The sequence below is a fragment of the Corvus hawaiiensis genome, chromosome 8 (genome assembly GCF_020740725.1).
Source record: "Corvus hawaiiensis isolate bCorHaw1 chromosome 8, bCorHaw1.pri.cur, whole genome shotgun sequence".
In the NCBI taxonomy this organism is placed as follows: Eukaryota; Metazoa; Chordata; class Aves; order Passeriformes; family Corvidae; genus Corvus; species Corvus hawaiiensis.
Window position 1 is genome coordinate 18307060 of NC_063220.1, and position 27837 is coordinate 18334896.

The 27837-nt window shown below is 40.8% G+C and overlaps 1 protein-coding gene across 2 annotated transcripts in view; it reads right to left on the minus strand.

The window, feature by feature from the left end:
• WDFY4 (WDFY family member 4) overlaps positions 1 to 27837 on the minus strand; it is a 124845-nt gene that overhangs the window by 9063 nt on the left and 87945 nt on the right. For both annotated transcript variants that reach the window (XM_048311655.1, XM_048311654.1), the window contains exons 48-57: positions 19698 to 19740; positions 18791 to 18910; positions 18188 to 18305; positions 17403 to 17512; positions 12067 to 12220; positions 10357 to 10448; positions 5633 to 5845; positions 4961 to 5108; positions 4364 to 4521; positions 2619 to 2777 (exon numbers count right to left, since the gene is read on the minus strand). In XM_048311655.1, coding sequence (XP_048167612.1) covers positions 2619 to 2777; positions 4364 to 4521; positions 4961 to 5108; positions 5633 to 5845; positions 10357 to 10448; positions 12067 to 12220; positions 17403 to 17512; positions 18188 to 18305; positions 18791 to 18910; positions 19698 to 19740 — 1315 coding nt within the window. The remainder of the gene's footprint in view (positions 1 to 2618; positions 2778 to 4363; positions 4522 to 4960; positions 5109 to 5632; positions 5846 to 10356; positions 10449 to 12066; positions 12221 to 17402; positions 17513 to 18187; positions 18306 to 18790; positions 18911 to 19697; positions 19741 to 27837) is intronic.

The window sequence follows — 27837 nt, forward strand, 5'->3', positions numbered from 1 at the left end:
CTGGCACAAAATTAGGTCTCCAACTGTGGTTTCCAGAAGTCAGAAACACTCTCACCTAAGCATGGAAAAGGAGGCTCAGTGATAGCTTTGGACTGGCTGTAGAACAGTGTCTTTAGAAAGGACTGGGCATAACCAAGTGCCCATACTTGAGAACTGTGCAAGACTGCTGCAAAAAAGGCTGGGACAAGTCAGGTTCAAGGGCTCAAACTTTCCTCTCCTTTTTCCAAAGCATGAAAGAAAACATATCCACTGTGAAAGCATCCAAACTGCCAAGTCAAGCCAAGCTAATCTCCTGCACAAGTTTCACTAAAACCATTTTCCCCTTTTATTTTAACCCACGAAGATCCTACTTGGCAGTGAAACACTTTAAATACAAGCTGAGTGTGGAAAAGAGGGATAGACCTGCACACAATTACAGTATCAGCTTCAACCCAGCAGTCTCAATGCACATTCAGAAAAAAAGTCTCATGCTTGGCTCTCTACATCTTTTCATTATCACTCTGCAAAGACTGACAGGTTTTTCCTTAATGGGAAATATTCTGCAGCATATTTGCATAAAGATCTTGAGGCCTATCTCCAAAGTATTTTAACAAATATCAAAAGACTAAAAAGAAGACCAGCTTCACTGCAGGAATGTTTAGTCCATGACAGTTTAAACCAAGTTTGAGCATCCAACTTAACTAGCTGACAAGGACACAGACACTTTACAGATACGCTCCACACCTTGCTGAGAGGTCTGTGAGGCAGAGAGCACACCTTGCTTAAGTGTTTCATTTGGCCCAGAAATTCTGGGGACTGGATCACACAGATCCCTCTGCTAGTAAATTGCATGGTTCAATACTGAGGCAATTACGCTCAATCTTTAGTGTTCCACAAAACTGTGGAAGCAGATCCCACTAGAGAGGCAAAAGCTACTTTTTCTGCAGAAATATAGGTTCTGTACTTTACTACATTCCAAACCAGAATGTGTCAGTCCCATGAGACAGCTGGTAAGTGAATAGCATCCACTTTATAGCACATAAGATGTTCTTAAGCAAAGCTCACTCTCTCAGGAAATTTTTTTGTTCAGCAGAAAAAGCACCCACCATGAAACAGTGAAGTACATGAAAGAGCAAGTAATTCACTGGAAGACATTTAGAACCATAGTTCAAGTTTACATCCATTCCAGACAGTCGTAAGAAAAAAAAAAAAAAAGCCTCTGCTAGCAAAGTAAAGGAAAAAATACAGAATTTGTCATTGCATGATCTCATACCACTTTGTGGATTTTGGGTAATACCGAATTAATCACAGTGGAACACATCAGCAAGGCTGATTTAAGATTGTTAAAGAGAAAGGCATTATAGTGAAGATAAAAGACAGCCTCTTTGGTTGCCTGAAACTCAAACTGACCCCCTGATTTGTATCATTTGGATGTTGATGAAAATTACTGCTTATGCTCTTCTCTACTGCTAGTTCTTCCATTCCTATGTTCATGTCCTGCCTTGAAATAATAACCAGCTGGATTAAAAGGTCATCAGATCTTGTCTCATATTTCTGTCTTCTACAGCATTAAACATCATAAACCTCAGAAGAGAGGCTGCTCTAAAACAGTTTGCTCCCCTAATCTCAACACAAATTCCAACAGGAATGTCTGATAAATGAAGATCTAAATATTTCTCTGGCATCCCAACAGACCATGAAGTTTTCACTTCATTTAATGACAAAATATGTTTTGGCTTAGGGTATGGAAAGTACTGAAGTATCATCTGAACACCCCTCCAGAACAAACGAACAGAAGAAGCTTCTAACACTTGGAGACCTTGGTGATCAATGAACCCTTTAGTAGTGTGCCTAAAAGTAGCAGAGGTTTGTTAATCAAGAGTCTCTTGATTTCTTTAGGGAAGAAGGGCCCCATGCTACCTTCCAGATATAATAGTGGTGTACTCTAGTTGTACTTGTAAAGCTGAGAACTTGCCATAGCTGAACCACACAAATCTTGCATGAAAATTCAATTTTGTAAATGAAATAGCATTATACAGTGTCGGTTGATGACTACAGATGAAGTCTAAATCAACAACCACTACAGGGCTTTGGATAATGAGGATAAAAACTATAGCTTTCTTATTGGATGCAACCTTCCCTCACAGACTGACAGATGAACCTTTTATGTTCTGAATTCAGGCTGAGAAAAAAGAATCAAGGACTTTGCCAAGCTGAGCCTTCATCTCCACCAGCTAATTTCACAGGATGTTTCAGATCCTGTCCATTGCTGTAGCAGCCCAGAACAAATTATAAGCATCTCCAGGTGACACTTGTTTTTGAAAATAACCCAAGGGCTGCACTTCAAGAGAGGAGAATATGCCTTATCTTCATCATTTCTTTTATCATGATGAACTTTGAAAATGCTACTAAAGGGAAAAAATCCACCAAGTGGAACTCATAGCTATAAGCTGCTGGTGTAAGGCATATTATCAGCTCCTGACCTGATAACAGGCTGTCACATGATACTGCTTATTACTGGCTTTTTCCTGCCTTCTCGATTCACCCAAAGTTGCTTCTTCTGACAAACATCTGAGAGATAAAAACCTTATCTTCTGGATTTCATTAAGTTTCCGTAGCAGAAGAGCCACAGTACTTACCTGTCTCAGGTTTAGACATTTCACTTTGTCCTTGACCAGGGAGAATTCCCAGACACACACAACTGAGCTTGTTCCAGATGTGATTATGGTAGTTGCTGAAGGACACACTGCACAGAGGCACTTTCCCCAGTCTGCCATGCACTCGAATGTAGTCACATTCTGTACAAGAAAGCATCTTTAAGTCAAATGCTCATCTGATGATACCATGTCTTTACTAATATCAAATGGTAGATTCAATTTTCAAAACTGAGCCTCCATATTTTAAATCTAAGAAAGAAAAGGTCATCATAACCAGTCTCTATGTGAGCACAGCTGTGAACACATGGACATGCACAGTCTGTGGCTGCACGCATCTGTGCCATCTTCCAGGGGCCAAGGCTGAACAAAGCTCAGTATCTCATGTCTTAGGAGATTTGGGTCCCAATTTCTCTTGTGCCACACTTCCTACATAACTTCAGGAAAGCTCATTCTGCCACCATACAGTAACATAAGGCAAACATTCCATGTAGACTAAAGAGAAAGCTCAGGCTGTGATGGCCTGCTTACAGTTACTGCCAGGCCCTGCAACCCTCCTCTTATTTGGATTGAAAAGCCAAAAGACACAGCACTAAATTGCATTCTGTGCTCTGTCAGCAGCACCCAAATCAGTCTAAAGCAGTGTCAGATCCATTGCACATTGCTACAATTACAGCACAAACATCCTCCTGCACATTCTGCATTAGCTCTCCCCCACACAATGGGGACAGCACTCTGGTACCAATGAATCTGGTGGAGTTGGGTGGCACAGCTATAAAACCCCTACCACAGACAGAACAAACCTTTACCTACTTACAACAAGGACTAAAGTTTCTTACATCTCGTCTCCACTGGCACTGTTGACCACGAGAATATTCAAGTTGGACTCCTAACTATTACTTACAGTGACTGTGTAGTCACACTCACTATGCTCAGTGTCACCCTGAGTTTTGAAGTGACAAACTGAGTAATTTATGCCTGCAGCAACAGTATGAACTGCTAAGCACTGATTTTATTATACAGGGAGCGGAAGTTGGAATATATCTCATGGCTTTTTCATTTCCATTGACTTTGGGTATGTCTGTAAAAACATAATGATGCCACTTGCACAAATACCCAAGTCAGTATCTTGCTGAATTATGTGTTATGCTATTCTGGTACCCAAGCTAACTCAGAAGTCTTTGCATATCATAACATTGTCCCAAACACATCCAAAAATCAGTGTATTTATGGCAGAGGAAGAAACTAGATCTGTCAAGTGCCCTAACAAGCAGTGTGATGATATAGACCATTTATTTTTAACAGCAAAGAAGTAAGAGTATTAACTTCATTATTTTGAATGAATGCATTGGACTTTGCTGGAGCCAGAGGGGAATTGACAGATGGTTCTGTCTTAATTCCAGCAGAAATTTCTGCACAATGAAATTTCTAATCAGTGACCAGGAGACCTTGTGTTGTCCTTACACAGCAACAACATGGACAACACAATCACTGGATGGAAAACTGGAGATAATTTAGAGGCAAATGCCATGTTTTTGAGCAGTGTAAAATGATTTTACACTATCTTGGATGTTCAACTTGAGATTCCTCAAGAAGCTTGACTGTGAGAAAGTCCTGTATAGCATCCTCTGAAATCAGCTCCCCAACAGCCTCTGAAATGGGTGCCCAAACCAGTCAAAGACCACAACATATAATTAATTTCTTGAATTCTTAGTCTTTTTGTTATTTACCTTGTCAGATCCATAGTTGCCAAAGCAGCAGGTGAAGTCCTCAAAACCCCAGCAGAATGTTTTGCTCCAAAGAGGAGGAATCAAAATTTTATTTTTTTCAACGGCCAGAATGCCTTTCTCTGTATGAACAATGTGCCCAATAGCTCCCTTGGGATAGTCTAGCAAGACAGAGAAAATATTTAATTCTGTTTGGTTTATAGCACTGATGCTAACTTTTCTCCTTGCACAGCTTGTGTGGTGAGGCTGGCAGGTCCCACATCTGGGCTCAGTGCTGTGGCCAGGCCCAGAGACACAAATCCACTCTGAAACTGAGACACAATAGCGGAAACGCTCCTCTCCAGTGGACCACATAGATCCATGCAGAGGGGGTGATGTCTTATAAGAAACAATCTGTTCTGAACTCTACAACTGAAGTTTGAAGAAGCTTTCAATCCCCACTCCTAATACACAGATACATAAATCACAATTGGCAGAAGGGATCTTGATTGAACCAACCCATACAAAGCTGTGTGACTACTTTTGTGCTCTTGAAAACACAGATTTATCCTGTCTAAGAACTGTGTATTGTCAGAAAATGGAACACAGCCCCTGCAGCACCTTTTATGGTAACTGGTGAGAGCTTCAGATTTTGCAGACTGCTCACAAAAGGAGGAAGAATTCCACTTGAGTGAAGGAACGGCCCAGTCTCTCTTCCTGATGAACTCTTCCCTTGAGCATTCCTAGATGGATGTGGTTTTGTGAAGAGCTAGGACAAAGGAATGCCATTGAAAAATAAATCTCTATTTGTATGACCACTTAGGAGAAACACCTGTTTAAATCTTAAAATCACAGACTCCAAGACTATCATATATGAATCTCTTAATTAAAATCTTAGGCATATAATATTTTCATCAGATTACATCCCTCCCTCGCAAAGACAGAAGGCTAATCCCAGCAATTCCGGACAAGAAAGAAAAGCATAGGTGAGACTTTGAGCTGGGTTTTAGTTGATTATACCCATTCCCAGACTAGTGATTACTTGTGTGACTGTGCTGAAGGAGCAGAACCCAGAGCTGATGCTGCAGCTGTATGGCATACAACAGGAGCAGCATGGTTAGAAAGTGGGGGTGCAGACTGATGTAGTACAAAATCTGGAAAAGCCTATAGCCCATCTTTCAGCAGGTTTAAATCAGAAGATGTTTCTGATTTACATTATTATTACTGGTTTCCAGTCAAAATACTGTAAGATCAAGATATATTATGTTCTCTACTCTCATGATAAAGTGATACCTGCTTTGGTATCTGTCCAAAGTTGCTGATAAATCCCAGGATAGTGCTCTTAATCAGAGGATCTTTAATGTTGTTGAGGTCCATCTTGTCTCCATAGAAGTAAGGGTGATAGGTGTTAACTGCCTCCACTGCAGCTGAGCCGTGCTGCTTGTGGCCAAAAATAAGGTCTATCCAGCGGTGAAGGTGTGCACTGACATAATCACTTTCCAGTGCCTGAAACCAAAACAAAATTACTTAATCCACTAGATTGTATCCATTACAAATGCATTACTGCTTTCCAATCCTTGCTGGAGACAAATTCTCTGCAAATGAGTCATCACACTTTCAGTTCCTCCAGTACCTCCATTCTCAGTACAGGCTCATAAAACACCAAAAGAGACTAAAGTGGATCCCCACAGGAAACGGAAGGACAGAGTGCAGCATGTTTGACTTAACAGACACCAGGAGCAATATCCTCAAACACAACACAGGTAGGTTCCACAAAGCAAAATGAAAGCATTCCACAGATCTGAGCACCCATAGTGATTGGCACATGGATTAATAGGACCAGAATGAACAATTACTACTGGAGAAGACTGGGCGAGATGCTAACGCAATCACAGAGTAAAACTTGTGCCTGGAAGACCCAGACAAGCAAGTTCATAAGCAGGGGACACAAATTCAAGTTGAATCTGTGCCCACCACCAGGTTAGCCAGTCTTACCCATGAGGCATCACTAAATGTTATTGCTCCTGCCATCACCTGCCTCACCAAATTTTTGTGCATTCCCAAACAGCCTTGCGCAATGATTCAAGCAGCAGTGTCAAGCATTATTAAAAGTACTTTCCTATCTCCGAATCATTTGACTGTGTAACCCCTGATGTTCAGTGAAAAGTCTTCCAAGCAGACCAGCCCACCCAAAGCACAGCAGAAATAAACAAGCTAATGGGATCCAGAACAATGGCTCATTTCACAGAGCAGACAGTTGCCCAGTGCAGCTGGTGCAAATGACCCTGCCCACAGCTATAATGATCACAGGGCAGCTCACAGAACAAGCACAGTGTACAATCTGTCCCTGAACAGACTTGGAACTCATTCTTATTAATAAAAGCAGTTAGTCCATGAATTACAAACTGTAAATTTTGACTGGCATCGCTGCCAAAGCAAAACAAAGCAACTAACAGAGCTGTAACTGTGCAGACTCAAAGTATTTCACTGAGCGGTATGGCAAGCCCAGCCAGGGAGGGAGAACTTGTGGTCTAGGGAGGAAGTATATACATTTATTCAGTGAACTAGATTCCTAACTTATTAGGCATGAAACAAGAAGCTGTTCAGAGTTTTATGTCAAGAACAATTCTTCACTCTCACATTTTTGAAAGTAATAGCCAACCTCAGAACAGTGTCAACTTCAATCTGTTTTATGCACCAAACTCATTGTGGAGCCTCTTAAAAATGGCCACGATACCAGTAATTAGTACTTCCAGCCTTGTGGATGATTTCAGAGGAGAGAGAAACCCTCATGTTTCAGAACTCAAAATCTCTGACTCTTCACTTCAGGGTTAGACAAAGTCTCCCAGGCAGGCTAATTAAGGTTTCTTGCACTGCCCTGTGTAGTACCTGGTACCAGCTATGGTTGAAAAGACAATATTGCACTGACTGTACAGGAAATCTGATCAGGTCTGGAAAATTATTAAGAACACACATGTATAAACATGATCTTTCATTTGCTAAGCTGCTCCTATTTGAGATTTGAATTAATTTGCTTATCAGCTGTGCCAATGTTATTAAATAGTGCAGCTCAGAGGAAGCAGTTCTGTAGACAAATGGTAGAGAGCACCCAGTATCCACATTAAATGCACTCTGGGGGCTTTACTTCCAACTAAATCCAGACTGTTCCCGCAAGCTGAATGCTACCAGCATCTGGAGCACACAACTGGAGTGCAGCTTTTCTTTCATTTCACCCAAAACAAATCTAGTTCACACAATCTGAGATCATTCTACAGTGACCGCAAACCCATGCTATGCAGGGATGACTGCAGATTCATTTCCAAACTGTACCATTATTCTAAAGTACTAGGTAAAAGCAGATTTCTCCATGGTATCCAAGTGCCTTTGGAGTATTCACCATTACACAAGCAGTAAGGAGCTCAGTATTTTACACTCCAAACAAACCGTAGTAGAATAGACAGATGTCTCCCTATGTTTTTCTTTAAAAAGCATCAATGTAAAATTGCAGCATCTTTCAGTCATACGTGGCTTTTTGTCTGCAGCACATCTGGTAGGGAAGGACAGTGTTACCTTTCCCATATTTGGGAAACTGGAAAACAGAGATTGAGCACCTTGGACAGTCACAGAGAGACCATGAGACAGAGCAGTGAAAGGAACCAGACAGCCCCAAAGCCTCCATACCTTCCAAGGAGCCACTGAGGAATACGAGGGAACTGTTGCATATTTGACCTCAGCGGCCAAAACCAATTTGCAGTAGGTAGGAGACTGGGCATTCCCTGGATTCAACTCTTTAGTTTAGCAAGGACTTTACTTCCATGAGCAAGTCTGCAGTGCACACAAAACTTAAATGAGGATCTCCTTCCTCCTAGTAGCTGTATCATCATGTAGTTATGGGCTCTGACAAAAGCTCAGGTCTCTCTTCCCTTCCATCACCTTTCAGTGTGAACAGAGCTCTGAGCCTCTAAGTCACTTTCTACACAGCTTCAGAGAAGTCTGTCTCAGTAATACCTATTATTGTGTATGAAAAGGAAATGAAGCATTCTAAACGTGGCTCTTAATCTCAATTTCAGTTCTTTGGCAAAAAAAAAATCTGGTAGATGACTGCATTTTCAAAATGATTGAAGACAAAATTTTTAGTAGGTTATCCATAATAAGAGTTATCCATTTCAAAATAGGTAAAGCAGAAAGATAGAACTTTAACTTCATTTAAATATTTTTAGCATTATTGTTCTGACACAGATTTAAAGTGAAGTGTTCAGGTCATAAATTCAAAATAGAAACTAAAGAGAGCCTCTTAATCTCTTAAAAGAAAAGATGAAATATCTCACTATATAATCAACAGTCACACTATATAAGCAACAGTCATAAAAAAACCCCACAAAAGCAGGATTACTGCACAAAAATAAGTAGGCAAGCACAGGCTCAGACCTTATCCATGTTCACTCACAGGAGTAACCTGAGCATGTGTGAATGAAACCAGAGTTGAACAGGCTCTGTCTCATACTCAGTCATTCACAAGCCAAAGAGTTTGCAGCATCAGGAACCTTCCAGTACCTAAGGGGAGGCCTACAAGAAAGCCAGAGAGGATCTTTTTACAAGGGAATGTAGTGATAGGAAAAAGAGGAACGACTTTAAACAGAGAGGGTAGATTTACATTAGATGTTAGGAAGGGACTTTCCACTGTGAGGGTGCTTAGAATTTAGAACAGGTTGCCCAGAGAAAATTGTGGATGCCTCATTGCTGAAAATATTCAAGGTCAGGTTGGACAGGACTTTGAGCACTGTGGTCCAGTGAAAGGTATCCTTGCCCATGGCAGAGGAGTCGGAACTAGGATATCTTTAAGGTCCCTTCCAACCCAAACCATTTTATGATTTTATGAAAGTAATGGTAACTTAGTGGGAATATTGTGGTTGCTGTTAATGGTTCAGTGAACAGTGAAGAAAAGTATTTACAAAATAAGAGTATGACCCTGGTTTTGTTCAAAAGAAGAACAAGAAGTTAAGGTAGTAAGGAGGTCAGAGACAGGATTTAAGCCAGCATTGGAGAGGTCAACTGAGGAAAGGCTTATCTGGAGATACCAAAACAGAAAAGATGGTTGTATCCACAGGTTTGAATATAATCACCTACAAAGTGATTATGGAGAGAGAAAGGTGAAATCCCAAGGGCAGGACCTGCATAGCAGAGGTGAGAAGAACCTACACCCACTGAGGCAAAAACTGAAGCTACATGACAAACCAGGATAATGTAATGCCTTGAAAATCATGGGCTGTTTGTTTAGCCCCACCAATGCTAACACATACATTCATCACAGCTGTACACAGCAACAATCTGTGTGCACTCACACATGCAGCTCACCCAAGGAAATCTGATGGGGTAATGCAGGAGCACTATAGAGACCTGCACCAAGATATTATGCTGCAAAGTCTGAGTTCAATGCAACAATCTTCATCTAGAACTGCATTTGCTTTCCCTTTTATGAAGCAGATGACATCACACAGAAGACTTTCTAACTATTAATAGATAGCACTAATTGCAGTAAGTCTCAGGACCTTAGAGCTATTTGTTTTCAAATTGCCAAGGCTGACTCCATTAAAGGCAGAGAATTACATTAGGTTTCCCCCATCCCAACCCCCAAAAATAAAAAAATAACTTTAGTCCTGGCATGACTCAGAGATGGAAATAAATAATTTAAATAAACACACATGTTGTTAGCAACAACACAGAACTGTATGCATATAAATTCCTGTACAGTATATTATGTTCTCTTACACTTGTGGGCTGAGATATGGTCATGCCACAAACCTACATGTAATCCACATCTGGTCTGAAAAGTTTGCCTTGATTCAAGGTAAATTATTAGGCAGACAAATATACATGCAAAGTTCAGAACCAACACAAACTCCACAATGATAGGACACATTTGGATTCAACATTTTCATTTGTAACTCTGGCTTTCAGAGCTTCATTTTCAATGGCACCCAGGTAGCATTTTGTCACAAATCTTTATATTCACTGACCTGTCTGTGCAGGAGAATGAATTTATGGGGATCCCCATCTGCCCAAGGAGGAAGCTGCACATCTCCCAGCACTGTTCCATCCTGCATGCAGCCTGCAGGAATTACAAAGGGAGAACCAAAAACAAGAATCAGACACATTGAAAACAGGAACAACTTTACTGAAACACCAAAGTCAAAGGAAGTTGAGGTGATTTTCCTACAGGCAGTTTCAGGTTCATCAAATTTAGGGCCATAGAATACTGAAGAATCAGTGTTCTGGGATTTCTGATCCAGTAATAAAGCAGTGAGAAGATGTTCTAGTAATTGTCATTAACAGAGTAAAAATATGCATGTCCTCAGCACAGACCATTTTAGTACAGAATGCAAACACAGACAAGACAAATGTGTTTACACAACTTCCTTTTTATACATAATCCTGTGAGTCTAACTGCCAAATATTCCTACCAAAGGAGCCACTGAGAGGGATTTTGTTCTCAAGTCCTTTGCAACCTGATTCCTTTCAGAAGGTGAGCATATGTTCTTAATTCAGAGCACAGTGTTGTGCAACTGGATGAATTCAAATCTAAACTGAGGTTCAGTTCTGGGACCACAAGTATCTCTACAGTTTAGCAGAGTACAGATTTGGGTTCTTGGCTTTGCCTATTGTAAAATCTTCCTGTATATTTGCTCTCTACTGACAAGATTCTGGTGTCCTTTGGGTCCCTCCACTCAGTTCCACTCAGGTCAGTCTCTGAATCTTTATTTCAGCCAGGCTTTTTTTCTTGGCCTCCTCTCAGGATGAAACTACTCCAATTCTTTTTTATCTTTTAACAAACTTCTAGCACATTTTTTTCCCCTATTCTTATATATAAATATATACATTCCTATCTTTTAGCATGCCTCATTTCACTGGTATCTTAAATACAATTACAGCTAGATTTCAATACCATGGGTTAAGCTGCCTTTGCTGTCACCAATTTAGGATGATTCTTCAGGTATTTTTCCCCTGCCTTAATTGTTAACCAAACAATGTCTATTATAGAAAGCAGCTTTGCATTGCAAATGGTGTGAAAGTCCTGTCAAGTGAAGTGAATCAGAACTGCCATGCCTATTTCTGAAGAGTGTTTTTTCTGGATTCTCTCTGAGCCTTCATCAAGGATGCAGAAAGGTTTAGAGACAGTGTACATTCAGAGGGGATTGTGATGCTGCTTGAGGACAGGGAAAATGTATCAAGTTCATGTGAGTTGTGCAGAACCTTTGAAGATGAGAGTGAGGACATTTGGAAACTTTAATCACCTTGTGATCTCATGGAGATTAAAAAAAAAAACCAAAACAAAAACAATCCCACCTTTCACCAACACCATTTAACAATTGACACATCTCCAAAGGAATAATACATTTTCAATAGCTACATAGATTTGATAATACAGGCCAAATTTTCAAAAGCAACCAACTAGATTGGTTATATAAAAATCCACTTTTGCGTGACAAAATGTGTAATTCTTTTGCACAGTAATTAGTAGGAACTGCTTGCTTCTTCCTGAGCTGGCAACTTGGTTCTTCTGACATAATTCAGTTTTCAGAAGCTTGCATTCTTGTATTGTTATTTGAATAAAAAATTATCTCTTCATTAGAAAGACTCATCAGTCCACAATGTCCAGAGACTGACTCTCAACACAAGACCTGGATCTTTTCTTTTGGTAGGATGCTGGATGGAACACTAGAACTTACCAAGTTCAAAGTGATTTGCATTGGTTAGGAACTCTGGCAAGTAAAAGAATTCAGGGATGAGCTCCCTGACATCACTCATGTTGTCCCTTGATGCTGATTCCCATGTGCTCTTGACACTGTGAAACATCCTGTCTGCAACATCAAAACTCCCACCCTGTGAAATGGAGACAGACAAAAAGACTTGTGTCACTATTCTGTTAAATTAAAGGCATCTTAGCTAATTTTGTAATGATCCCCTTATCACATGGTTCATAAGGGGATGCCTCAAGATCTGTCCTGGCTCTAAGTAGTGTGATCTTATGCTAGGACCTGTCTTAGTCCTGATTTGTAGGTATGTATGCTGAGAAGCCATCAAACCTGGAGTCTTAGCACAGCCTGCAGTAATACAGAGGCAAGCAGGAGCCATCATGGGCAGCTTGAGAATATCACCATGCCCATTAGTAATGCTTCTGAAAGCAATTAATTTATTTCATCCCAAAGTGATTTGCAAGCAATGGCCAAATTCACTTGTGACCAAAACAAGTGTGAACAATCTTATGTGCAATTGTCCTGTGAAAAAAATCCTTGGAGAAGGAGAGGTTACCACTGAAGTAACATACATTAGATCCAGGAAAACAGGAAAGGCCCAGTGGGCAGGAGTGTGCAGGGACTGGTCATTCCTTATGGGAAGGAGAGACACCATAAAGAGGGGAGAAAAAAAAAAATTCTGGGACCCGAGCTGAACTGGTAAGTAATAAAGGAGATAAAAAACTACCTCACATCTTGAGAATATTTGAACATGTTTAGATTAATGAGAGTCAAACACTAGACAAAAGCAGCCTTAGTGTCCCAGGACATTATTCTGAACTAAGGCCTCAAGAGGAAATTTTAAAAAAAAAGTCACTTACTGAATGAAGGATATGTGCCTCCTAATTAAACCATATTTTCTACAGAATTTCCTAATGGGATTTTCGATGCTGTATGCATTTGTGAAAATCCAGGTTTACCTTTACATATGAATCCCTACATTGAGCATGAAAGAACTTACTGTAACATAAAATTTCTATAATAATGGAAATAACCAAATAAAAATCAGTTTTTGGAGATCATCTGAATGAGTTTGTCAGAAAAATCAAACTGTTTTAGAGGAAAGCTGACTTTTTAACTGTATTAAAGTGACAGAACTGAATTGTTTCTCAATACCTACTTCAGGTGCTGGCAGCAGTGCTCCCAAGCTAATATAGACATTTCTCCTTGGGGTTAATTAATTTGGATTATGTGTCATGGGACATAACAGTACATCCCACTGCCAGGGCTCAAGAGAGATTTTCAGAGATAGAATGAGTACCTTTAAATAGTTCTGCAGTACAGTGAACATGTGTGAATGATTGCTCACCCTCAACCACTCAATCCTCAAAGCTGCTTCCCTAGGCAAAAATAATAAGCCAGTGGGATTGCATAATGAAGACACTAAAACACAGACAAGGTGCAAGAGTCAATCTGTTAAAGATATGAGATGCAGTCAGGTTCTGTCTGTGGCTGACCTCTAGGGAAAACAAAACCTTCAGTTAGTTTTCTCTCTGCCTGTAGACTGTTGCATGTGCTAGATGAGGAGGATGTTGTACTTCTGTACAGTAACAATCAGCTGAAGTTTTGATTTGCAATCTATCACATAGGAAAACAACATTTAAGCACTCTCATGCTGTGAGGATGGGATCCCACTCCCACGGACCAGAAGAACCCCAGCAGCAGATCCCACATGGGTTTCTGATGCTAAGAACCACTGCCCTTTTTGTTCCCCCTGAGTACTTGCACACTTAGGTTGCAACTCCTTTAGATCTGCTCTGCTCAGTCTGGCAACTGCAAGTCAAGAAGTAATTTTTGCCACATCTTTTGTGAGGGAGAAAATACCTTCATGGTTAAGTTATTAGAAGACAGTAGTCAAAAAACCCCTAAGTGCTGAAGCCCCATTCCTTGCTTGTCTTTTGAGATAGACTCACACCAAAACTGAGCATATATTCCAGATGGAAGGATCCCACCCCTCTTTCCCCTAAGGTGAATTGTGACCAGGCTTCTGGTCCAGCCCCATCTCTAAATGACAGCATAGTTCTGCTTTAGCTTCTTGTCCTTCTTTATACCAGTGACAATTGTGAAGCCTTCCCACACCCACTCAAGGGACAGAGTGAAAAAGTGGCTAATCACATGAGCAAGCCTATCTGGAGTTAATCTGATGCACAAGGTCATCTTGCTCTTGATCATTATTAGGCAGGGACCCTTGGAGTCAAATTCAAATTGAAATTAAAACAGAGTAGAAGGAGGACTATAAATAAATCAACAGCTAACAAGTATCTCATTGAAGCATATTAAAGGGCTTTGTATATTTAATCTGCACACAGTGTGCTGTGTCTGGTGGTGATTGATGCTTTTTCATCTTTTTTTGCAGCTTTTATGAGAGCTGGTGGTAATCTCCTGAGAAACAATATGATTTGTAATAAAAAGATTACCTGTATTAAATAAAAATAATATATACATAGGAAATGCTGTTAGCGCGACAAATCTGGTTAAAGATATTACCACCAAGAAAAAATGTGATTTTTTCCCTGGCTGTCTAATTCATTTTAGGGAAAAGTAATATCTTTAAAACTTAAGCCTGTATTATTTATAAAGGAAGCAATAACTGATTTTCCCATTTCCTATATTAATAAATTTATTTGCATATATTTATATCAGAATTAATGAGTTTTCTCTCTCTATGAATGCAAAAACTGCACTGAAAGGGAAAAAGAGAATCAAGAATTGCTTTATGCTTTTAGATTGCAAGACAACGAACTCTTATGACTTTTCTACAGCTTGACACAGTAAGTCTCTGTTTTCTTTCCTTTCAGTAGAGGCCTTACTGTCATCAGAAATACTGGAAAAATATGCTTTTAAAAACTACAGTCCAGCAGGGTATATACAAAGCAAGTAGGCAAAATGATCTCTGGAGAGAAGTCAGAACTTCACAAATTTATAACACTAAGCATCACCTTGGTGGTGCTCTAGACCCAAAGGCCTCAAAGTGTTTCTAAGAGTTGCTTATGATGGTGCAAAGACTTACAACATGCCCAGAGATGCTGAGAAGTTATTACCTGCTGGTAGTGCTTAAATGACTGCTCAAGAGTCAGTAACACAATGAAGAGTAAAGACCCTGCTCTCTATAAGTACCTTTGAGAGGGAAATGTCAGGAAAGGTCAATCTGACAGCTGAAGTGCAAAAGTGGGATAAGAATAAAAAGGGATAAAAAGATGAGTTGATCAAAAGCAAATCTCAATATTGAAGACATGGAGTCCTGGAATGCCTTTCCAATAAAGACACTAAACACAGAAACCTTTATTGCTCTTTTATGGTGCTGAGGCCAATTCTTGAAAAGAATTCCAGGAGCTACTTGACCAAGGTAAAGTGGAAGGTACCAGCCAATACCTGTTTGATAAACCAATTTTACCTCCATTCCAAGTACAATATGCACAGCACATACAAACTTTTATCCAGAGCCAGATTTCAAGACACTTAAAAAAAGGTGAAATAAGGTTCCTCCTGTACAGTCCCGTTACTGAAGGCAGCGCTTGCTCGCTGCTGCCTTCTGTGGTCAGGTGCAAATCGAACTGTTTGACCTGAAAGAAGAAGTTATGCCAACATGAACTTTTCACAGAGTGCACCCAAGTTGTTGCATTTCCTTGTCATGTATTCAGACTGTCCATTTGCAGATGTAAATGTAGCTTTTTCAATTTTTAAGATGCTGAGAAGCTTTCACAGCTCCCAAAGGCAGCAGCACCCTTCCAGGGTCTTAAGTGTGGCAGTTCTCTTTTTGCAACCTGCCATTGACTTGATCATACACTTCTCAGATCTGCTGTTTGCCTGACAGCATCTCACAGTTAGCAATTCCTAAGCTGCCATAGGACCAGTCACCTGGGGTAAATGACAACAATGAGCTCAGCTGAACATGCACCAACATAAAAGCAAAAGAGTAAGAATGGAAGGAGTTCTACTGTTTCTTCCAGTGGATCCACATCTGGACAAAATTTTGAGTGCTTCAGATCTCAGCAGCCTTTGAAGACAACTATCCTCACAAAACTGCTGGTTACCTGCTAATCACACAAACACAGCCACAAAGCATTCACTCAGACTGCGAACTCATTATGCATGAAAAGTGTGCCAGGGAGATACGGCAGCCTTTGTTGTTTACAACAAGAAATAACTGCTCCACAGTCATTCATGACTGCAGCTAACATATGGCTCACAGAGTGTGATGGCAACCATTGCCTCAGGTGGTTCACTAAACCATCAGCTACTGCTGGTAACAGCCAATATCACAGGGCTTATTACTTAATTAACACAGCACTTTATTTGTATTAGTTCACTGAAAAAAAAACCCAAACCACAACAGCAAAGCACTTGGAAAGCTGCAGGAGACATGGCCATCCCTCATTATCCATACAGCAGTCTCCAAATGTGGAATATTCTGGCCTGGCTATCTTCCTGTATTTTTCCACAAGGATAGGTAGATTTCAGCAAGATACTCCTTAAAAAATACACCTTGGAGGATCTGTCCTCCTGGTAGACCCTGTTACAACACAACACGTTACAGAAATGAGGGTAACAACTCTCTGCTGCAGCCCAAGTATATTTGCTTGAGCATTACCAGCTGCCTGCTGAAAAGGGCTATCAGGAAATTTGGTGCCCCTGTATGCTGGGCAGATGGGAAAGGTACGCACAACATTCAATTTCCATAAATTCAATTCCATGGTGAGAGCCAGCTTGGCACTGTATAAACAGTAAGAAGTTCAGAACAAGATTACACTAAAATATTCCTTCTGGAGCACTGGATGTAATCCCATCCCACTTCTTCAGGAAGTTGATCCCATGATCCCTATCATTTCACACCTACCAGAACCTAAATAGCCTCACCTGGCCCAGGAATGCTCCTTATGCCACCACAGCAAGCTCCAAGTGCTTGCCAGTAGCCACATGACTGTACTTGGGCTTAGAAGACCTACCATCTCACAGAAAATGATACCAAGTCTCATCTGCCCCAAAGTCAGAAGTCTATGGTCAGACAGGTAATAAAATATTAGCTATCTGTTTACATGCCTCAGTTCTCACAAAACTAAATAATCCTTCTCCCTTGCATCAATCATGGTCCCATTAAGATGTTTTCACTGAATTCAACATTCATGGCATAAAGGTTGCCCTGAGTAAGCCCCAAGTCCACACAGAGAGTACAGAAAATGTCAGAGGCAATCCCCCTTCATTACACAGCCTCTGTAATGCACTAAATAGTTCATAACAAGGTGCAGGAAAGAAGTTATCTTGCCCCTTACCTGCAGAGAACAGAAGGTCTGGGTAAATGGCTCTATTCGGACCAGGTAAGATGCCACTATAATTGCTGATGAGTAGTGAGTACAGTAATGGCACTGGGCTGACAGGTCTCCTGGAAATTGCACACAAATCAGATTCCAGTACAAAATGCCACCATTTCAAGCCCATAGCATCCAGTTACCACAATACAGCTAAATAGGGAACAGGTATTTTAAGCAGATGTGCTCAAAGACCTGTGAGCTAAAGCACACCTTGCACTGAATATGTGCATTGAATGTGCACAGTTACTACTGAAGTATGTTCACTTTTTGCCTTCCACATTTCATTTTCTGAAGAATAAGGCCTTTAACTTTCCAGACCATCCCTTTCTCCAGTAGCGCCAATAAGGTCTTGATCTCCAGAGGTCAACAGCCTTAACATTCTGTTTCCTTTTCTTAAGGTAGCTGTTAGTTAAACCTGTGTGCAGCAGCCTCCTACATGAAGCTTAGCTAACAAATAAGACCAACATGTGCAGCTTAGCTAACAGCACAGTCTTTTCCAGGGAACACTGCTTTTTGCTGTAGCATTTTTTTCTGTCCAAGGGAAGAGAACAGAATTCAGCAGTACAAGGCACATAAGGCATTATTTGCAGGAGACATTTCTCTTTCAATCAATAATCAGCTTGTATACAGCAGAGAGAGGGGTTCTCCTTGGCATGGTGTTTCCCTTAGCCACAGCTCTGCAAAGTTTTTGGATGTTCCGAGGGGACTCAAGCCTCTGCTGTCTATTAGTCTCCTAAAACACTCACCCTCACTCTTTTCCACTTCATTGAAGCGCTGGATGAACTTGCGTTTCCTCTCCACAGTCTGTGCTCCCATGGGCTTTGACAGGTCTCGAAATGTATGAGGATTAGTGAGGTTTAGAGTCTGAAAAGAAAACCCAGCAGAGATGCAGATTTTAAGATCTTAGACATCATGACTATTCCAGTGATACTGGATCGTGGCAAGACTGTGTTGAATGTTTTGCTCATACAAGAAGATCACAGGTTCACCCTCCTCCAGAACTTCACAAATAAAGGACCTGTCAGCTGGCATATTGCTCTCAAGTCTTTTCTGTCTAAAACTTCTTCTCTGTGGTCACAGAAACCTGTTCATACCTATCTGCTGAGCTGATGCAACCTGTCCTTAACCAGGTCTGTATTAAACAGATGTTCATCCACCTTTGTGAGACAGAACATGATCCTCAGTATGCTGACTTGAAGATAAGGTTAATCTATATAGAAGCAGTACAGTTCAAACTATTTCAGATTTTAAACCATTGGTCTAGACCCCTCTGCTTCAGTGGCATAATTCACCAATCCTTTGTGTAGTTGCTACCATAGAAAGTATATAATTCTGCAGCAAGCACTGACCTCAGAGTGATAGTCAGCAAGGACCCACGGAAACACAGGATACTGCATGTAATCGTTGTAGCTGCGGCCAGCCAAAGTGTTCAGGTACATGAGGTAATCAAAGTTGCTGATCTCCCTCTTCTGCAGGGAAAGGAAACAAGCATTAAAATCTACAGACTCTGCCCCTGAAAACCATGCAAAGGCACCCTCAGAAGCCTATGGTTCCCAGGTCCACCAGGAAAAGAATTATAAATAGTGAAATCAATCATCCTTTGCCATTCAGATCAACACAATACCTCTTATACAACAATCCATTCAACAGAACCTGTCTTCATTCTGTCTCTTCTTCAGACAAGCCATTTGCATTTGTCTATAATCATGCAGTGCTTTTATGCTGTATTTGCATAACAGAGCACTTTTTCCTGATTTAAAAGTGAGCCAAATGCATCCAGTCTGGATATTGGAAAACCCTGGACAACTGCCTATACAGAAAAGGCTGCAAAAAGTGCTACATATAAATAAGAAGGTATGGATTTCTTCCTTTGTCTCGAGTCACCAAGATCATGACTACAGAAAAGTACACACATCTCCCAGCTCAGCAAAACATCTGGCACATTGATTTAGATGTACAGATGATCTGTGAACAGGCATTCAACTAGGTGGCTCTCTTTGGTCTCAATTTAAAATTGTGCACAAAATCACACTTAATCTGCCAGACAGTAGCACCATATGTTTCATAGCAGGAGGAGCAAAAACTGCAATAACCAGATGTAAATACTGTGCTCTTCTTGCCAACAACCTCACCTCCAGCAGTGAGAGAACAGCTTAGGCCATGAGGTACATATGTACACACACATGTATCTGTGTGCAGACATATCTGTGTGCTGAAATTCTTTGCTTAATCATGTGTAGCCAAGATTTAGTTTACCTGCCACTTCTGGAGCATTGTCTTTTCCCCTCCTGAGTGCTTCCTGTATGGAACAAACATTTGATTGAAACAGCCTGCTTCAGAACAATAAAAGAAAGCCAACATGTTAACATCTGTGCTCCCTGTGCCCCCGCTCTCATGCCACAGAAATAAGAGAACACCAACACTAGAAGAAGGTTGAGGTTTCATCATTGACTAAATAATTCCAAAATCAGAGCATCATTGATTATGTTAGTGCTGTTCTGAGTTAAGCCACACTGCTCATCAGTCTGTACTCCCAGTCTCATGCCATTGTAGAGCTACAGAGTGCTAACGACAGGTACCATTACGCCTGTCTGCTTCCATTCTGAAGCCTTATTCTCAAAAGCTCATGCTTTTCTGAAGCATTCAGAAAACACTGGCTTAAAAACAGAAGTCTCTCAGTCTCCAAATCAAATACTGTTTTTGCACAAAGCACTTTGAAACTAATGTAGTTCTTAAAAAATGGATTGTCATTTTAATGTTTTTGAAGTAATAAATATCTTTTCCACTTTTTTGTTATCAAAATGCAACTTGTTATTAAAACTTTAAATAAAAAAAACCAGATCAACTAAAAGCAGGAGAATTAACTTGAAAAAAGAAAGTCAAAGATTCTGAGGAAACAAAAGTTTCATTTCAACTGCACTGAACCAGAACGTATGTCAGTATCTGAAGACCATCGACTTGTTCTTGTCAATATCTAGAGACCAAACTGAGACAAATGACAGATTTGGATTACTGTGGTTTAACCCCAACTGCTAAATGAGCCCAGCACAGTCTCCCTTGCATAGGGGTGGTGGAACTGAAGGAGGAAAAGTGGGAAAACTGGTGGGTTAAGAGTTTAACAGATAAAGTATAGGATGTGCATGCAAACAAAACAAGACAAAACAAGGAATTCACTCACTACTTCCCGTTGGCAGGCTGGTGTTGAGCCATCTCCATGGCTCCATCACATCTAACAATGACTTATGAGAACACACACCATCGCTCGGAATGTCCCTGCCTCTTCCTTCTCCCCCCAGCTTTATATGCCAAGTATGGCATAGATTGGTACGGAACACGCTGTCGGCCATGTGGGATCAGCTGTCCTGGCTGTGTTCCCTCCCAGCTTCTTGTGCACCCCAAGCCTGCTCATGGTCCTGGTGGGACAGTATGAGGAATAGAAAAGGCCTTGACCCTGTGTAAGCACTGCTCAGCAATAACTAAAACTTCCCTCAATTATCAACACAGCTTCCAGCACAAATCCAAGTGCAAGTTTCTTCTAAAATGAGGAAAATTAACTCTATCCCAGTCAAAACCAGTACACAGATTGAAGAAACTTTTCATCTGCCAAAGTAAACAGGCTTACTGACACAATATGATACTGGTGGTAAGAGAGGCTCTTTCCTTTGAGTGTAAAACAAATCCTAAGGTGCCAGCTCAGAGTCAGGACTTTTAACTTCATGAAATGTAAGGAAATCAGTTCAGCATAGATTATAAAATTACTGCAGGAATAACTAGTTGCTAATTTTCACTCCTGTGCTCTGTATCGGATCACACTAGAAATCCACAAAGCAAGGCCTCAAAGTAGCTTCAAAGATCTAAATAAAACACTGGAACAGTCTATGATCATTACCCTTTTATTGAATTTGCAGTAGTAAATTCTTGTCAACCACCTCTCATGTTTATGAATCACTGTTTTACTGCCCATTCAATCCTGGACCAGTTAAGAGTGTACATAAAGGAAAAACACTATGGTTTACACATTATTTTATTCCTTGCTTAGGACTCTCTACAGAGAAAAGCGTGTATCTGAGAGAAAGATTTTGCATGAATAAGCATGAAAGTTAGGATGAATTCTAGCACATGGTCTACAATTCCTAAGCTTTGCTTAGTTCTCCTGCTAAGCATATGAAACCTAATAATGTTTATGGAAACTAGTACACAAGAAGGTGTAGAGTTCATGTCCAGCACAGAAAAATATGACCTTCACTCTTTGTCCAAAAAAAGAAGAGATTATACAATGATCTCATTTACACAGTATAAATCAGAAGAAATTCTGTTGACTAGAGTAGTTGTGTTGCACCCCCAGCTTGAGCAACACATGGTTCATGAATGTGGGAACTCCAAAGTACAAAACAGGTATCATGAGCACTTACCCTTTAAAATTAAGCTCTCTCACACTCTATGTACATTTCACAGAGCTTTGCCCCAGTGGCCTTTGTAAGGCCTCCAAGACACATTTGGAACTCAGAGAGGGTATCTTAAAGGGATGGAACAGGATCAGGATTCCCGGCATTATTTGAAGTGTGGTTGGATTAGGCTGTTTGTTACAGAGTGATCAAGTTAGGTTCTTCCCTTTCCACAGGGGCACACTTGCTCACTAAAACCACCCAGGTTTATTTTGGATTTCTGGCTGAGTTAGGAAGCAGGGGAAAGCATTATAAAAATGCTATACACAGGACTAAACAGGGCCAGTCTCGTGTGGATGTTATGCAAATATACATGTGTTGACTTGTGGGTGCCATGACTCCCTAGTGAAACACTTGCTCTGCTTGTCACAAGCCCTAAACAGCTAATAAGACCCTACAAGGGTGAAAATAATTCTCTCTGCTGACTTTCGGAGCCATTACATAACTCAAAGAGGTTTACAAATTCACCATGTCATGAAAATAAGCAAGGCTAAATGTACTCTCTTCCCTGTAAAAGCCAATCCTTCTGGGTCTCAGAGGACAAGGGAGGATGATCCCTCTAATTCCCCAGAGATCTGAAATTCTCCATTCTCTGTTAACTGAGGGTCTTGGAGCAAGAATTTCATTACAGGCAGCTCAAGCCTATTCCTACCTTCTCCTTGATAACCAATTAGCATTTTTCCAGCCAACACCTCTCTAGACAGCACAGCAAAAGCTCAGTGTAGATGAAGGTCAGTTATCCAACCACATTAAGTGCATTTAAAAATAAATCAATAATCAAAGGCTGATTTGTAAAAGAAATTGAAGTGCTTTATAGATATAAATAACTAAACTTCCAGAGGGAGTGAAATTATATGAACTCAAGAGAAGTACCTACAGATCTATGTATATCTTAATTTACAAGATATATGTTTATAGGGCACCAGCCATGGCAGAATGTAAACACAATGTGTACTAACGATGATCCACCTTTGGCTAAACTATACATGATTTATTAATCCCTCTCCCATTAACATCAGACTATGATGTCACTCTTGTGATAGCCAGTGGACCTCAACCCATTTGGAGATTCATTGCAGATGAGAATCTCAAAGGATAAGATTTTGCCCTCACTAAAATTAGTACTAAACTTCCAATAAACTTAATAGATTCTTAGATTTCACGAAACTGCTTTAATTTTCTTTTTTTTTTCTTTCTTCCATCCTCCAGACTACAGTCTGAAAAACTGTGCCAAGGCTCTCCTAAAACCACTTTTCTTTAAGAATCTTTGCAATTACCAAAGATTTTTTAAGGAAAACCTCCTTTCTGGTAAGCCACAACTTAGGTCCAAGTCATACTATTGAAAAAGGAAAGAAGACTTAAAAAGAAATACCAGCTTCCCTTGTGAAACAGTCAAATCTCTCTCAAACTCAGAAAAGTGTTAGGTTAGATTACTTTAGAATAAAGGTACAACATATCTTCCTTGTTTGACTGTATCAGTCCACCTTCCGGGTATTCTTAATCTGTGCTCAAAGAATAGAGAGGTAATTCAAAATAAAAAATAAATGCCATATTCAAGTAGGGCTCCTTGAACCAGAGTGTCCTGAAGAGGCTAGGGAAGGAGAAAGGAATCTCCCTCATTCATGAGGAAATGCACCATGTGCATTCACAGTGCTTAAAGGTATAACTTTTCCACTGTGGAGATGCTGCACTCAGGCATACTTCAGGTCATGAAGAAACACGTTGAGTAAATTCAATTAATTTGTTTAGGTGAGCAGAATTCAATCTCCAACCCTGGAATCAGACAAGTACATAAACATCATCAGCTTCTTTATGCCAATAATATCTTGGACCTATTATCAGTGAGAGACAGGCCTCAATGTTGCATCTCCTGTGAATAATACCTAAACAAACCACTCAGCTACTTCTCTTCCATAGTAGAATTTCTTTCAGGTATTATTTTGAAATTATTGCAATCGGTTACTAAAAGCTTGAGTTTGGTAACCTCATAGTGAAAAATGTCAGTAAATTGACATGCTCCAGAGTGAAATCATTGTACCAACTGCACTTTTGAAGGGTCAAAGATTGATAGATATTGCAGATAGATATGATAGATAGATAGATACATAGATCGATCTGCACAGATAGATAAATTGCAGCTCATAGTCTCTGCTGTACCATTGAATGAGCCTTCCCTCCTCTGTCCACATCTATCCCATTTGGCATGTACTAAGGATGGTATCACAAACATTGTGAGTTTTAACACTCACAGACAAGCATCTCTCACTCTGCTACAGCCAAGTAAAATGAAATAGTCAAGTGACTAAAATGGACAGTTAAGGCAGTGTTAGAAGCCGACTAACAGCTTCTAATGAGCTCCAGATGCTTTTTCTTTCCGCATAATTTGAAATCTAACATTTCCAGGCACTGCATGCCATTCAGTTCTTTTCTTTCCAGCTCGATCTTGCAGTCTGGAACCAACCATTATGCTAATAATCTCCAAGGGCGTAGCACTCCTGTTGCTTAGTAACACAAGTTTCATAAGGTGCAGAAGGAGCACTGAAGAGCAGGACCCTGGGGTTGGGGAAACCCTTTTGCCACTCCACTGGCACGCTCACCCAACCTTCCTGACGGCCTGCCATTTTCCATCAAGGAAGTACGACTCAGAATTCACAGGACTGTGGAAAGGAAACTGTCCTGTGTTCCCTGCTCATAGGTCTGTTTACAGACTGAAAGACTAATTCATTATTCAAAGAAGAGCAGACAGAGGACAACTGCACAGTAACAGACTATGAATGCTCAGCCCACACTACTGAGAAAAACTGAGCAGCTTGTGACATCTGCACCTCGCCCTCTAGTAGCTTTCTAGCTGCTAACCGGTAAGATCGTATGCAGGGGGGCAGCCTGGCAGAATTGTTAAGATGAAACAATATTTTTGCCTATTCTTGGTGGGCCTTGGTTTTGCAAGTGACCTTGCACTGTGTGATAGCATGGTGGCCCTGAAGTCACCTGGAAAAGTAAGAAAATTGAGGAAGGAAACGTCTCTCAAACTATGTACTCATGGTGGAATTTAATCTAAACCTGCCTGTTAGCAAGAGACTGCATTTAAAACAGTCAGTGAATGAATCTCTTCCACAACAGGTTGTATCCAACAAGAAATGGCAACAGGCTCTTAACCAGGAAAGCAGAACTGCTTGGCTTCATGCAAAATCATTTGCTGTACAAGTGCAGGTTTTAAGCTCTGCATGCAAGTATTTCACTATAGATGATTGTACCACCTATTCCATGGGTGAATTAGCACATGTCACCTCACAGCCTTCCTGGCACCAGAGAGGTGCAGGGAATGCGTAGCTCCACTGGGTTTGCCATGCCTGTTCTGCAGCATGCAGAATTCCAAGACGAAAGACAGAGGAAATCTCTCACAGGGTAGTTCAAGATGGGCTTAAGATTATTCTGTACAGGCAGAACCATAGAGGAAGAGGTCCTGAAACACCTGGCAGTGCTACAGGCAGAAGGTCAGTTCTGTTCTCGCCTGTGCTGGGAAAGGAAGAAGAAATGTTCAGGGTCCAAATGTGCAGTCTTTTAGGATCAGATGTCCTTCTTAGGGCAGGCTTAAGATACAGTGGGTCATGACTGACCCCTGTGCAAGTGCATAAGTGCAGATAAGGAATAATCCCCAATCCTTCCTTGCCTCAGAGAGACACTGATAGTACTGATGCTCAGGTCTGTTCCTTCCCTGCAGCTCCCAGCAAACTGAGCACCCTAGACAGCATGATGCCCTTGACACACAGTTTCTGTTAATTTCTGTATCAGGTCAACCTCAAAGCTCTGGGCCTATTAAACACTCCTAAAGCTCTGGGCTTTTAAAACGCCATCCAGGCAAAAGATTCTACCAAGTGTGGATAGAAAGGGAAAGGGTTTTCTAGTCAAGATCCATTTTAGTGAGACCTTATCACAGAAATACAGCACCCTCCACCCCAGCAAAAGGCTTGTCAACAACTCCGGGGGGTGAACCTGGCAGTGGGGTGCAGGTGGGAAGTCTCATCATTTCTTAGGTGGTAGGGCAGCACACGTACCTCTCCCTCTGCCATTCCAGGAGATGCACTGTGAGCATAAGACTGAACAGGCGTAATTAACATTTAAGCAAGGAGGGCTCCTGTGATTCCTGAATTTTTAATATCAGTGGCTACAGAACTGAGGCCCTCTCACACAGAGCCAAAGAGATGTGGCTAAGTAAGCTCCATTATCTCCAGCTGCAGCACTGTAAAACACTGATAATTAGTTTCCAAGCATGCAGAGGCAGGAGAGCTATCCATCCCCTTCAAGTTGTCGAGTGCACTAAAATGTTTCTGCAGTCCTTTAGTACTAATCCCTATTTTTGGAATTGCAAATCATAGTTTTCAAAGCCCAGAATGTGGCTCCAACTTTTAACCCAAACTAAACAGCACTTAGAAAGAGTGAGCACTCCCTAGGGACTTGATCGGTGCATCTGAGAAGTTCACAGCTGGATTTTAAAAAACCCAACTAAAGAAGGCAGAGTGAAGAAACTTCTTTGGAGTCTGGACATTATGCAGTGCATCATACAAAGAGATCTGTCTTCAGAAAAATCACACTGATCTGTTTGTTAGGAATTCTTAAAAACCTGAAAGGTCCAGGTTCAAACTTTGTAACAGGTTGGAAAGTGTTACTGACAGAGAAATATGCAAACCTAGCAGGCTGAACTGCAGCATTAGTCGTGCCAAGCCTCCAGCACTGAACCTTGTACGCCAGGCTCCCTCTAGTGCTGCCAGGCACGCACAGCGCAGAGGGACCCCGGCACTGGGAACCAGTTACTGGAACAGCAGCACAACCGAATGATTCTTTGCCTAGATGGTATTTTTTAAAGTAAGAAAGGAAACTATTTTGGCTCAATGATTCCCTCTTTGAATTTAAATGAAAATTAATAGAAAAAAAATTAATAGGAACTGAATGTTTTCTTTCTGAGTTTTAAACATGTTTAAAAAAAGCGTTTTAAAAGAAATTATAATACTGAAATTAGGAAAAAATTACGTGTTTCTCCTTGAGGCTCCCATTAATTTTTTAAAAGGCATACTTGGTTGAGAAGCTTCACTTATCAAAAAGCACTGAATGTCTTGGTCAACTCGTCCAACACGAAATTCCAACAAAGAAAAAGTTGGACCCAAAGGTCACCTGGTTCATGCCAATTACAGGAGGCAGAAAGTCTCTCTTCATCCTGCCAACGTGTAAGAAAGCTCCCCTATAAATCTTTTTTCTGAAGCATGGTAGTTACCCCACCTCTGTGCACCAGAAAGGGCTCAGGGTGTCCTGTACCAGCAGTGGGGCTCTGGCACTCCCCATGCTGCTCAACTTTATCTTCACAGAATTGCCAACAAGGATATTGCATAAAATCATTAAAATGAGTGAGCTGTGATTAGAAAACCCTGCTGTTTTGATCTCCAGAACTTTCTACTCACTCCTGGGGAAATTATTTACGCTAACATCAACAAAGGTGGAAAGAGTACTTACACTTTGCTTCAGTTACCAGTCAACATATAGATAGAATAGCATCGACATTGCCCCTTGGTAATATGGTCCTGTAAGTACTCATGAGAGACAGAAACATGGGAGTGACACACAGAAAGATTTAACTGTGTTTAAATATTTTCATGTAAAATAACAAAAAACCTATTCTGGAACATGCCCCCAGGGCAAGATTGAATCCACTGCACTGCTTCCAGTATTTTCTGAAGCATCTGCCTCATTACAGAGCTCTTGGGAGAGTGGGTGGTCGCTGGGTTAATGCTTTTGCATTATTTTGGGCTATGGCATGTAATTGAAAAGAAGCTGAAACGCCTTAGTTGTAACTTGAGCTTCCCCTTCATGTATTCACACATGATTAATGAGTAGCCAAAAAGCCTGAAGGGTTTGTAATGAACATAGGGACATGTATTGTAGACAAATCCGTATTTTGT